Source organism: Mesoplodon densirostris, chromosome 8 (assembly GCF_025265405.1).
Source record: "Mesoplodon densirostris isolate mMesDen1 chromosome 8, mMesDen1 primary haplotype, whole genome shotgun sequence".
In the NCBI taxonomy this organism is placed as follows: domain Eukaryota; kingdom Metazoa; phylum Chordata; class Mammalia; order Artiodactyla; family Ziphiidae; genus Mesoplodon; species Mesoplodon densirostris.
Genome location: NC_082668.1, coordinates 3,466,016 through 3,479,256, shown reverse-complemented (window position 1 = coordinate 3,479,256; position 13,241 = coordinate 3,466,016). Strand labels below are relative to the sequence as shown.

General features: G+C 54.5%; 1 protein-coding gene across 1 annotated transcript in view; it reads right to left on the bottom strand.

Annotated features, from left to right (window-relative positions):
* Positions 1–1,629: 1,629 nt before the first annotated feature.
* Positions 1,630–13,241, bottom strand: part of RAB17 (RAB17, member RAS oncogene family) — a 37,041-nt gene continuing 25,429 nt past the window's right edge. The window contains exons 3-6 of the mRNA XM_060107174.1: positions 6,473–6,624; positions 5,097–5,222; positions 2,015–2,108; positions 1,630–1,742 (exon numbers count right to left, since the gene is read on the bottom strand). Of these exons, the coding sequence (XP_059963157.1) occupies positions 1,630–1,742; positions 2,015–2,108; positions 5,097–5,222; positions 6,473–6,624 (485 nt within the window). The remainder of the gene's footprint in view (positions 1,743–2,014; positions 2,109–5,096; positions 5,223–6,472; positions 6,625–13,241) is intronic.

Genomic DNA, 13,241 nt, shown 5'->3' with positions numbered 1-13,241 from the left:
GGATCCCAGCCCTGCTCCCCCAGAGTGGGGGAACAGACGGCGTGAGGACACAGCCTTACACAGAGGGGCTCACACCTCACGTACTTCACTACGAGGGAACAGTCGCATACAGAGCTTCACTGCAGTCAGAAACCGCAGGGCACACAGCACCAAGCTGTCAGGTTTCACCTGGAAATTGTCTAGGAAAAAAAACCGCGTGAGTGCTTTTGGGACGTCCAGGAGCTCAGCGTCAATGGGGAAGGACGCTTTACGTTTGTCCTTCTGTTGATATAGAAGTTACAGTTGATATAGTGAAGCCACCTTTTTCAGGGGGATGACAATGTCGTCTTATTTAAAATTTCATACAGGAGGGCCATCGGGCCTCTCTAAAGGCAGGAACGAGGTGACCACATGAGGTGTCACCACCAGAAAGATGTCCTGTGCCCACCTCAGCCACAGCCCGCCGCCTGGGGCCCCTCAGTATTTACTCACCATGAGCCCTCCTAGAGGATGTGCGGGAACAGACCCCCAGCTTAGAAACTCACCGAAGACCACGTGATATAAAGTTAACCCTAAAAATGCATTCCAATAGACAGTAGGTGCAGACAAATACTGTGTGATTCCACTTACACGAGGTACGTAGAATAGCCAGATTCATAGAGTCAGAAAGTACATTGATAGATTCCAGGATCAGGGGAGGGGAGGTGGGGCGGGGGAATGGGGACAGAGTTTCCGCTTAAGAAAGTGAAAACTTCAGGAGGTGGATGATGTGAGAACTGCACGACAATGTGACTGTACTTAGTGCCCCAGAACTGTACAGTTAAATGTGGTTAAAATAGTATGTTTTCTATTATGTGACTTTTACCACAATTAAAAAACATTTGGAAAAATAAAAAGGACCACATGACAGAAATCGGTTTACTTTTCGGAGAAACACTCATACGCGGTACAAGTTGCACCTGGGCTCCAAGTCTGAGTCCTGGCGCGTGTTGCACAAGCACCACTTGGCATTCACAGCAAGAAGGAGCAGAGGGGGGGGGCCTGACTCCGCCACCCCCATCCCCAGCTGCCCTCCGTCAGGCACCGTCCCTCGGGGAAGCCTCACAGAGATGCGGTGACGATGGACCCAGCCCCGTGATGGTCGCGCCAGCTCTCCTGGCACTGCCCCCTGCGCTGGGCCTGCCATCCCCTCTCCCACCTCCCAGGAGCAGGGGGGCCCCAAGCCCCCGGGCAGCCCCCTGCCCAACACCAAGTGCGTGCTGGGTGATTTTCCGATCTTTATTTCCCCTCTGACCATTTCATTCTCCAGTGTCCGGTGGCCAGGCAGCTAAGGGCAGGGTCACGCGTGCCCACCCCCCAGGACATCCGGGATTCAGTCGGTATCTGGTGTCTGACAGGTGGAGCGGACACCCTCTGGGAGCCTTGGACATGGGACCCTCTCCTGAATGATTCCCACCAGCTTGGGAGATGGTTATTCTATGGGGAGGAGGCCCTCTTCCAGAGCCTCTAGGACTCAGGAGCAAGCCAGCATCGACGGTGAATCGGGATAAGTACCACAATCGACATGGAGCTGGCGGTGACTCGCCCTGCGGACCAGTGGGTTGTGGGCTGGGCGCATCCTCCCCACGGCCTTTCCTGGAGGGGCCCCTTCTAGCGGGCGCAGCATCTGCCCCGCCCCGGGGGCGTCTCATTCAGAGCCAGCCGTGCATCTCCCCGCTGCCTCTGGCCCTCCTTCTTCTCTTCTCTCTGCAAAAGCTCTCGGGCTGTGGACGACAGAAGGAGAAGGACGTGGCCTGGTTGGGAGGAAAGTCCCCCAACCCAGCCCAGCACTCGCCTTGCACACGTGGCATCCCCCAGGGTCCCACCCTCCCTGATGTTTTCCAGGAAGCAGGAAACACGGGCCCTTGACTCCTGCCCACTTTCCAGGCCCTGGGGATGTTCTGCTGGGTCCCAGGTCGCCAGAGAAGAAGACCTGTTGAAGACCCAGTGATGGTCCCCCCACCCCCTGCTCTGGGGTCGGAGGCTGGTCACTCACCGACAGCACTGAAGACTTCAGTCACCTGGTGGTTCAGTTTGGCCGAGGTTTCCATGAACAGCAACCCCTTGCTCTCTGCAAACTCCCTCCCTTCCTGACGGAAACGGCCACGGAAAGCCCACATTAATCATCAGAAATTTCCCACGAACACTTAGACGGCTTCTAACAGGAAGACCCAAGAAACACCGAGAAACAATTGCACCAGCAGAGAACATCATTCCTCAAGCTCTGTTCCTGGGGCTCCCAGAGAAGGGGGCCCAGACCACGGAGCAGGGCAGGGCAGGGAGGGAGGGTGCTCGCTGGCAGGGGAGCCCGGCACCCCCAGCGGGGTCCAAGGATGCTTTCCTTGGCGAGGTTCCCGCCCCTACCACGGCTCTCTGGCACCGGTGGGCTCTGAAGCCAAGTGAGAACAGAGGCAACGTGGAAGGGGAGTGGGGACAGCCTGGTGGGAGCCCGGCCCTTCTCTGGGTCCCCCACCACCGTCCCACAGGGGTCTGGCCCACGTGGAGCGAAGGGTGTACGGAGCAAGGGCATCTGGGAAACACCAGGGCTGCTCGTGTGGCTGAGAAGCGGAGAAGCGTTCATGGGAATGCGGTAGTGAAGGAGGACCTGGGGGCCTCCCCGTGCAGGCCCCTCGCCTCCGGACCCTCCCAGGAGGTGCAGTGCTCAGTGCCTGACACTGAGCCGGCCCCTGGGGGCTGGGCCGGCCGTGCCCACAGCATGGCACCCAGCGGTGTCTACTCCCCCCACCCCCAGCCTGGCCCGCAGAGCTTTGCTCTTCACCACCCCCCAATGAGCTTCTCAGCCCTTTCCCAGACACAGAGGGATGGGGACATTATTACTTGTATTTTAAAGGACAAGGCAACCTGGTACAGCTGAAGACTCGGTGATTTCAAGTAGCTCATATCTGGGTCACATGAATGAAACTCAAATATCCCCCTTTGCCCAACTAGCTTGGGGGTTCCAGATGGGGTCATTTTAGGGGTTTGTCCTCAGGTCCAATGAGCCTCTGGCCCCTAAATTGCAGGTCCCCAGCCCTCCGTACGTCAGTTTGTCCTGGAGGCTCCCCAGGATGGGAGCCACCGTTACCTCACCCCCCGTGGAATGAGCACATCCAGTGCACAGATCTTGACTCCTAAATTCATTCCCCGACACTAGGAACCAGGGCTCTTTGGGGAAATGATTGATTCCAGGGCTGGGGCCAAGAAAGGACAAGATGACCCTGGAACAACTTGGTGAGCCAGAAAGGAAGGAAGAGCTCAAAGAATAACAGGGCGGGGTGACAGGGCCAGCGGAGGGGAGCGCTCTCCACGGCCAGATCTAGGAGCAGGTTTCCCCGAACCAAGAGAAGGGCATTGGTGGGAAAAATGATAAAATCTGCACAAGATCTGTAAGGAAGTTTGAACGGTCGTTTCCTGATTTGCTCGTTGCTCTGAGCTTATGTGAGATGTTAACACTTGGGAAAGCTTGGAGAAGGGCAGACAGCAACTTTTTGTGCTATTTTTGCAACAATTTTTGTAATTCTGGAATTATTTTAAGATGAAAAGCCCCAAAATCAATGTAAAAGCTGCACTGACCACAGGTCAGCTTGGCCTCTGCCCCAGCCGAGGCACCTGCAGCTCCGGGGTCTGCCCCCCGACCCCCCCGCCCCCCCGCCCCCAAGGCCCAGCTCAGTGGGAGCTCAGAGGGAGCCAGAAGCCAGGGTGGGGTCTGGGGGCCCAGGGTCTACAGCCCAGGCCCCAGGGTGGCCGCTTCTGTGCAGTCTAAGCCACGGGGTCTCCCTCCCGCAGGCAGGGGTCCTGGGAGAGCGGAGAGGAGGCCCCTCCCGCCCCTGAGCTGGGCCCCCGGCCTCCAACGGGTCTCCCCACCCAGGCCCCGTCTCCCAGCTCGGCCTGACCTGGGCTCCATACGCTCTTCCTAAATCACCCATCAGGTCCCCACCCCAGGGACTCGAGGCTGCCCCGGAATAAAGCCCCCAATCCCAACACCAGCGCTGGGATCTCTGCCTCTGAGCCCCAGCACCTGCTCAGCAGGGCCTCCTCTGGCCGCCCCCTGCCCCCAGACTCCCTCCCCCTCCTGCTCTCCCCTCATCTGCCCCTCCTCCCAGAGCCTCTCCTAAAACCCACACCCACATACACACACGCAGACACCACTGTACACACACGTCCTGTACACACACACACACACATGCAGACACCACTGTACACACAGTCCTGTACACACACACACACACACACACACACACACGAACCCCTTGCTCCCTGCTTGCTCCAGGCTCTCATCGCTTTACAAGCAACTGCCTAGAGTATTTATTCTGCTGTTGGTCATTTTACAGAAGAACTGCAGCTTTCGGGTTCTCTCTCCCTTGCTCATTTCCTAGCAAAAAATTTGGATTTGCCCCTCATTTTTGAGGTACTTGGGCCTCTCACTGTTGTGGCCTCTCCCGTTGTGGAGCACAGCCTCCGGACGCACAGGCTCAGCGGCCATGGCTCACGGGCCCAGCCGCACCACGGCATGTAGGCTCTTCCCGGACCAGGGCACGAACCGGCGTCCCCCGCATCGGCAGGTGGGCTCTCAACCACTGCGCCACCAGGGAAGCCCAGGATTTGGCCCTTCTTGAGTAGTTTATTGAACACAAAGAGAAAGATCTGAAACCCGCATTACTCAAAGAAGGAGAGAGGGTGGGAAGGGTCGTGGTTTCCTCATGGAAACCGTTCCCTGCACTGCGCCCGCCCCTGCCAGCCCTCGGGAGGCTGCGGTGATGCTCACAGCTCTCCCCGCAGCCAGGAGCAACCACCTCTGGCTCTGACCTTCCCAGGAGAGACCAGAAACCTCTGCCCAGGAGGGAAACTGAAGTGGTACGTGTGTGTGTGCGCGTGTAGGGTGTGTGTGTGTATGAGTGTGTGGGCAGGTGGACATGTGTGTCTGGGGCCCCTCCCTGCTCCTACACTGGGGACATAGTGACCATCCCCAGGCCCACCTCCAAGGTCACCTCCTGCACCGGGGACATAGTGACCATCCCCAGGCCCACCTCCAAGGTCACCTCCCGCTCCGGGGACATAGTGACCGTCCCCAGGCCCACCTCCAAGGTCACCTCCCGCTCCTGGTCGAGGTCTGTCTTGTTGCCGACCAGCATCACCACGACTTCTCCCGGGCGGAACTCCTCCTCCAGGTCCTTCAGCCACTGCTGCGCCTTGCAGAAGGAACCCTGAGATAGGAAAACAGGACCATCAGGCAAACCCGGTGGTCTTCCTCTGCCATCCCAGGAAAGACAAGGCAAGTGTCGGTGGCTACCCTGCATAAAACACAGGATCCAAGTGACCCACCCAAGGAATCGTGAGGGATGGATGGGGGTGCACTGTTCTGGGTACTCTGGGAGGACCACGGAGGGGCGCAAACCCAACCATGCAGCAGGAAGCGGGGCTGTCAGGGAGGGCTTCCTGGAGGAGGTGACCAACTTTCACTGAAGGAATCTACTGGTTGTCACGATTTTAACATAAAACGGCACGTGATCCAACTGGCCTTATGTCGGGCCCCAAGGGCTGTTCTGCCCCTTGAGCAGGGGTGGCTGGTCTTCCTCTGGCCTCGGGTGGTCTGGGCCGAAGGCAGCTCTGTCCCCACCCAGCCAGCAAGAGGCCGGGGGCTGCAGGAGGTTCCGAGTCAGACCTGGAGCTCTAGAGGCCTCTGCTCCTGGATGCCCTCAAGGACCACTTTGTGGGGAAGTGGCTGTCACCCAAAACCCTGATCCTAACTGCAGTGCCCCACAGACCCGGGAACGGGGCCTCTGCCCTGGGTCCCATGCAGCCCCTCTCCCCAGCAGCCATGCTGACCCTGTAGGCCTGCTCTCAGCACTGCAGGGGCTCCGTGCACGGCACTCGACCTCCTTAATTCCACCAGCACTGCCCTCTGACCAGAACTCCCTTCCCCCCCCCACCCCCGCCGCTCACATGCCTACCGCCACCTCCCTGCCCGGCCCTGCCCAACAGGGCTAATCCTGCTTCTCCCAACGTCTCAGCTAGAGCCTTCCTGCAGGAAGTATGGTGCCCCTCCTGTTAACTCCCATAGAACCCTACCCTTCCCCGCTAGTGCACTAAGCATCTGCTCACTTCTGTTTGGCCCGATGATATTCTGTAGAGTGGATATGCAGCCAGGGGCTGTATCCTGTTTTCATAACACCCCCCCTCACCAGCTCAGTGGGCACCCAAGGAATCGTGAGTGATGGATGGGGGTGCACTGTTCTGGGTACTCCAAGAGGACCACGGAGGTGCACAAACCTAACTGTGCATCAGGAAGAGGGGTTGTCAGGGAGGGCTTCCTGGAGGAGGTGACTGACTTTCACTGAAGGATTCTCCACTGGTGCTCACGATTTTAACATAAAGCACCAGCACAGGTCAGTCACATCATGCCTCCAGAAGGTGGCGTCCTGGGAGGGCGGGGACACACCCAGGTGAGCCTCACCTTCCTGGTGACATCATACACCAAAAGCGCAGCATTGGCACCCCTGAAGTAGAGGTGGCAGACGCTGTGGTACTTTTCCTGGCCAGCCGTGTCCCAGATCTCAAACTTCAGAGACGCAGCCCCCAAATCCACCACCTTTGTGAAGAACGCACCTGAAACAGAAGCCCAGAAGGAGTTTTACGTGGAGGACGAGGTCTTTATCCACGGCTCAGCCTGGACCAGCGTGAGCCCTGGGCTCAGCAAACCAGCCAGAGACAGCCAGCCCTGTGCTTCCTGTCACCCTCAGTGGGGAAGGCTCAGCAAACACCTCTTCTAGAAGATGGCATTTTCCAGAAAAAGCAAAGAGTTGTAAGGAATTTGCTGCAGACCTTTGCAGATTCCATAGAGGCTTTGGGTGGGAAGATAGACGCTCAGGGTCCTATTCAAATAGGATGCCAGGACTATGTGTGGCATGGAAGGGTCTCTGACAACCAGGGTCACCCCGTGGGTGTCCAGCGAGGTAGCTGGCATGCTGACGGTCACACCAGCTCCTCCCCTGCATCCTTCCTGGTCTCCTGCTAACTCCCCGGCCTGATCCACAGCTCTCCCTGCTGACCTCCCTTCTCCACTGACCTCTCTGCGTGGAATCCTTCCTCTTTCCCACCTCCCTACATGTCCACCGGGTCTTTGAGTGTGAGCCCTTGGGGCAGTGCTGGGACCCCCTTCCCCGGGAGTGGTCTATAGTAGCCCCCCTGTGCTCATCACTCACCCACTGCACAGGTAGACTTCTGTGTTCTCACCTGTCACCCCTGGGGACAGTGAGCATCTGGAGGGCAAGGACTTTTATGCATTCTTATCCCTGCTTAATAAGTACACACAACAAAAGATCTATCCCCAAACCATTCATTCAACATATTGGGCAATCCACCTTTCATTTGAAGACTGCTTTCCCCTTAGCATAGCTTTCCAAAGTGTTGTGACTTTAAGATAGTTATTTACTAACACCAGGATATTGTCCCCAGAATGTAAATTGGTGCAGCCGCTATGGAAAACAGTATGAGGGTTCCTCAAAGAACTAATAAGAGTTGCCATATGATCCAGCGATCCTATTCCTAGGCATATATCTGAACAAAACTATAATTCAAAAAGATACATGCACCCCAATGTTCACAGCAGCACTATTCACAATAGCCAAGACATGGAAACAACCTAATGTTCATCGACAGATGAATGGATAAAGATGCGGTACATATAAACAATGGAACTTTACTCAGTCATAAAAAGAATGAAATAATGTCATTTGCAGCAATGGATGGACCTACAGATTATCATACTAAATGAAGTAGGCCAGAAAGAGAAAGACAAATGCCACATGATATCACTTATATGTGGAATCTAAAACATGACACAAGTAAACTATTTACAAAACAGAAACAGACTCACAGACATAGAGAACAGACTTGTGGTTGCAAAGGGAGAGAGGAGGAGAGGGAGGGATGGATGCAAACTAGTATATATAGGATGGATAAACAACAAGGTCCTACTGTATAGCACAGGGAACTATATTCAATATCCTGTGATAAACCATAATGGAAAAGAATGAAAAAGAATATACATATGTATAACTGAGTCATTTTCTGTACAGCAGAAATCAACTATACTTCAATAAAATAAATTTTAAAAAAGATGTTCTGCTCCCATAGCGTATGGGGTATGTCATATACAGAAATAGACCAGGGACTGGGAGGGGCCAGGAGTGAGACTCCAGGCAAAGCTTCTGCCCTGCCCAGACCCGGGCTGGGCTGGAAGCTTGTTGGTAGATTCTGGTAAATGTAGCCACATGCTTGAAGTTAAATTTTTCACTCCAAGGCCAGTGTGTTAGTGTCCCGGGGTTGTCATAACAAATAACCACAAAAAGGGTGGCTAAAAACAGCAGACATTTATTCTTTCAGTTCTGGGGGCCAGAGGTCCAAAATCAAGGTGTTTCCAGTGTTGGTTCCTTCCAGAAGTTCTGAGAGGGAATCTGTTCCACGCCTCCTCCTGGCTCCTGGTGGGGACCAGCAACCGTCGGTGGTCCCTGGCTTGTAGATGCATCTCTCCCGTCTCTGCCTCTGTCTTCACATAGCCAACCCCTCTGCATCTTTGTGTTCTCCTGTTATAGAGACACTGGTCATGGGATTCAGGGCTCACCTGAAATCCAGGAATATCCTTAACTAGTTACATCTGCAAACACCCTTTTTCCAAATAAAGCCACATTCACGGGCACTGGGAATTAGGAGGAGGACGAATCTTTTGGGGGACACAATTCAATCTGCTACAGACAGAGAATAAGAGACAAGTCTGGACTGAGATTTTTAGCATAGAAAGGGTAAGATCATGATTCTCTCTCATGAGAATCTAGTTTGGGGTGACTCCTAAATGGAAACCGCTGATCCACCCTCTGCCTGCCCATCCTGCATTTTTCTGCTTGTCCACAAAGTTGAAGTCAGATACACTTCCTAGGTGTTATGGACTGCATGATTGTATCCTCCCAAAATTCACATATAGAAGCCCTAACCCTCAGCATGATAGTATTTGGAGATGGAGCTTTAGGGAGGCGATTAGGCTTACGTGAGGTCGTGAGGGTGGGGCCCTCAGGGTGGGATTAGTGCCTCTGTAAGAATGCACTCCCTCTCTCTCACTGTCTCTCTCTCTGTCTTCTTCCCTCTGTCTCCTCTCTCTGTCTCTCTGTCTCTGTCTGTCTGTCTGCTCTCTCTCTCTCTCTCTCCCCTCCCTTCCATGCAAACACAAAGAAGAGGCCATGTAAGCACACAGTCAGTTACCTAGATGGCAGCTACCCATAAGCCAAGAAAAGAGGGCTCAGGATGAAACCTACTTTGCCAACACCTCGCCTTTGGGCTTCCAGCCCCCAGGACTATGAGAATAAACCTCTGTCATTTAAGGCACCCAGTTTGTGGTGTTTGTTATGACAGCCCAGCAGAACACCACACCAGGTCAAACAAAGCTGCCGTCTTCAGCTCAACAGTAGGACTGACAGCTCCCAGCTCATACAGGGCTACTGTCAGGACTGAGCAGGACAGAAGCTCCATTAAGACTGTTGAGGTCATGAGGGTGAGGGCCACGCCTGGGCCTTGGAGGGAAGTCTATCAGCTGCAACAAACTCTGTCGACTTGCCTCAGCCTTAGAGATCCCAGCCTCCTCCTTTACCAAGAGTCAATAATGCCCTCTTCCCAGGGCGGTGGTCAAACCCAGGAGAAAAGAGACGAGGTGCAGGGTGGGGCACCTGACGCCCCTTCCTCCCCTCCCTCTCCGCTCTCCCAGCTCATTGTCTGGGAACAGCAGCCTTTTATCCACACCCTTTGTCTGTTTGTTATCAGGTCAAATCACACTTCTGCGTGTGCGATTTTGGTTTCATCCTAAAAGTCACATCACTGCCAGGTTACAGGTGGGCATAAAATTCAGGTTTGCCTCCTTTGCTTAACAATCTGAGCTTCTGATATTTTCCTTTTCTACTCTGAAAACGATGGCTGGTGGTTGAGTTTAAATCAATGTAAAATCCCAACCGGTTTCCAAGGAGCGCAGGGTTTTCACACGGAGCAATGACGTGGCATGACTGGCTGTTGGATATTCACAGACCGCAGCACCTCGTCTCCCCTGGAGAGAGACACAGACCCCCCAAGTGGGCCCCTGGGCTGGTATCCGAAGCAAACTTCCACCCCCTACCCCGTGAACTCCTGGCTCCAACCCACAAAAGAGCCCACATGTACTACCTTCCTTGTTCAGAAACCCACTGACCACATTTTCTACCTGTTCACAGCTAAAGCCAAAAAGTGATTAAAAAATAAACTTCCAAGATATTCAAACAGACTGGGAGATTTTTCCTGAAATGAAGTTGGCAACAAGCTGGGGTGTGGGAGCAGGACCGGGCCCAGAACCCGGAAGTGTCCACGTTTCTAGAATACGCTGGTGGTGATGACCCACCGGCACGTTTTTACCAGACGATACTCTGAACCGGGGCCACCTGGCACTGCTTTATATGGCGACACAGGGCTCCAGCCTCCTCTGGCCCCAGCACAGACCTCAACACAGGAGCCCCAGCGGTGGGGACACTTGGGGACGCTTCCGGCCCCCTCCCCAGCCTCTGGAAGCGGGTGTGCCTTCCACTTGCTGAGCTGAACGGACCCCCAGTGGGCAACGAATGACAAGAGAATTCACTGGGGGTTGTTCTTCAACTTGCATTCTGTTGCCCCCAATTAAAAGGTGTCTCAACTAAATGTTAACACAAGGAAAGGTTTTGTTTTTTGACCTTTTTATTTAAATAAACGGCCGATCCTGCTCACTGAAGCCCTCTCTGCAGCGCTCTCTTTTCTGTAAAAGTCACGAGCTGCTTCCTGGTGGAAGGGAACACAACATGGGTGACTTCTCAGGGTCACCTGGGCTCCAGCAATGTTTCATTCAGCAGGGAAGGGAGGTGGGGAGAAATCCAGTACCTTGTGCACCTTTGCTGCACCAGGCAAGGCCCAGCTGGTCCAAACTGGCTTCTGCCAGCAAATCCGAACACGAGCACTAGATGTCACCACCCCTCCAAAGATGTCACTAAACCATGCAGGGGAGGGAAATGGGCCAGAATGTCCCCTGCTGCTGCCCTCAAGATTCCAGGATGAGGGGTCTGCGGGAGCTCAGTGGGATCTTCGGAAGCTCTTGGTGCTCCAAGCCCCCAGCCACCATAAGCGCTTTGGGCAGCTGCCCACCTCCCCTGCCAGCCCCTCTCTCAGGTGGGCCTGGTGGGCTTTGTGGTGCTGGGGCAGCCAGGAGTTCAGGGGGTTCTGGTCTCCTCCCAGCAGGCCACGCCCTCGGGAGGCTGTGCTCAATTCTACCCTGGCTCTGCTTTGGGTACAAGAGTCTGTCACCGCCTGTCACAGGTACGGCTCCAGCTTCCTCTGGAAGGACAGGTCTTGCCGCCGGGCAGCTGGAACCCTGTCTTGGCGCAGGCGCTGTTCTGCAGAGCTGTGCCCAGTGCTTGTGTAACCCTCCACTGCGGGGCCACTCCACACACTCACCAACAGATCCAGACCCTCTGGAGGGGCCCAGGGACCCCCGCTCTTCCCCAGGGCTGGAGTGTCTTGCGCTGAAGGCAGCACCACCAAAGACGTGCCAGGCCCTGGTCCCACCCCTGCCCTCGGGAGTGTGAGGGTGGCCGTCTGAGGAAAGGGGGTGGCAGGAAAGGGTGACAACTGAGGCCGAGCAGGACCCTGTGGGGCTCCTGGGCACGGACGCCTCTCCATGCCCCCCGCTTCTGTTTGCAGGGAACAGACTCCAGCCCCTATGACCTTCCCTGAGTTCCAGAGGGCAGGTTCAAACTGTTGCTAATCAGGGAAGGGAGGGGATGCAGAGACAAGGGAGGGGCAGCCAAGAAACAATAGAGCAGCCTTGGGGCAGGGCCCTGGTTCCGCCTCAAGGGAAACACATAGGGCTTCCCTGGTGGCGCGATGGTTAAGAACCCACCTGCCAATGCAGGGGACACGGGTTCGAGCCCTGGTCAGGGAAGATCCCACATGCCGCGGAGCAACTAAGCCCGTGCGCCACAACTACTGAGCCTGGGCTCTGGAGCCCTCAAGCCACAACTACTGAGGCCACATGCCACAGCTACTGAAGCCCGTGGGCCTAGAGCCCATGCTCCGCAATGAGAGAGCCACCGCAATGAGAAGCCTGCGCACCGCAACGAAGAGCAGCCCCCGCTCTCCGCAACTAGAGAAAGCCCGTGTGTGGCAACGAAGACCCAGTGCAGCCAAAAATAAATAAAATAAAATAAATAAATTTATTTTTTTAAAAAGGGATACATATAACAATATCTTTGAGTTCCTTACAGAACTAAAACCCCCAACAAATAGATGTCAGCATACTTCATTCCAGAGAAGATCACGGTTTGATAACCTCATCAAGAGACCACCTGAGGCCACATTAAAGGAGTGCAGGCCCTGCATACACCCTGGTCCTCATCAGCAACCCTGGCCTTGAGCCATTGTTATAAAACTCCTCACTAAATCCTCCCGGCTTGGGACCCACAGTTTTCAAGGGCAGGAGCCTGCTCTCTCCCCCTTTGCCTGGCAAAGCAATAAAGCTATTCTTTTCTACTTCACCCCAAACTCTGTCTCTGAGATACAATTCAGCACTGGTGCACAGAGGTCGAGTTTTCAGCATCCCAACCCTAAGTCATAACGTGGTGACCCGTGACTTGACATCCTTGATCGACCTTTCACGAAGCCCTCACCCCCCATAGAGAGAACTGTGCATTCCATTTTACAGATGAAAGCATGGTGCTGAGAGCCTAGGCCCTTGCCCTCGGCCGTCCCCTGTCCCCTCATTTGTAAGTTCGGCTCATATTTACCAAGGGCTTCCTGCAAGCCAAGCCCTGAGCAAGGCACCACCACCAAGCCGTAGTGAGAAAGCAATGGGTGTGTCTGCCTTCAAAGGGTTTCTGTACAACACAGACTGTCTCCCTTAGATTAAAGGGATACTCGTGGTCCATTGCCTCCTCTGAAAATTCAGGGAACTTCCCTGGCAGTCCGGTGGTTAAGACTCCACACTTCCAAAGCAGGGGGCGCAGGTTCGATCCCTGGTCAGGGAACTAAGATCCCACATGCTGCGCGGTGTGGCCAAAACAAAAAACAACCAAAAAAGGGGAGATGTCTGCTTTTATAATAATATAATAATTATCATAGCATAATAATTAATAAAATCACGTAGAATATAATACGTGACTAAATATCATATTATAATAAATAATATT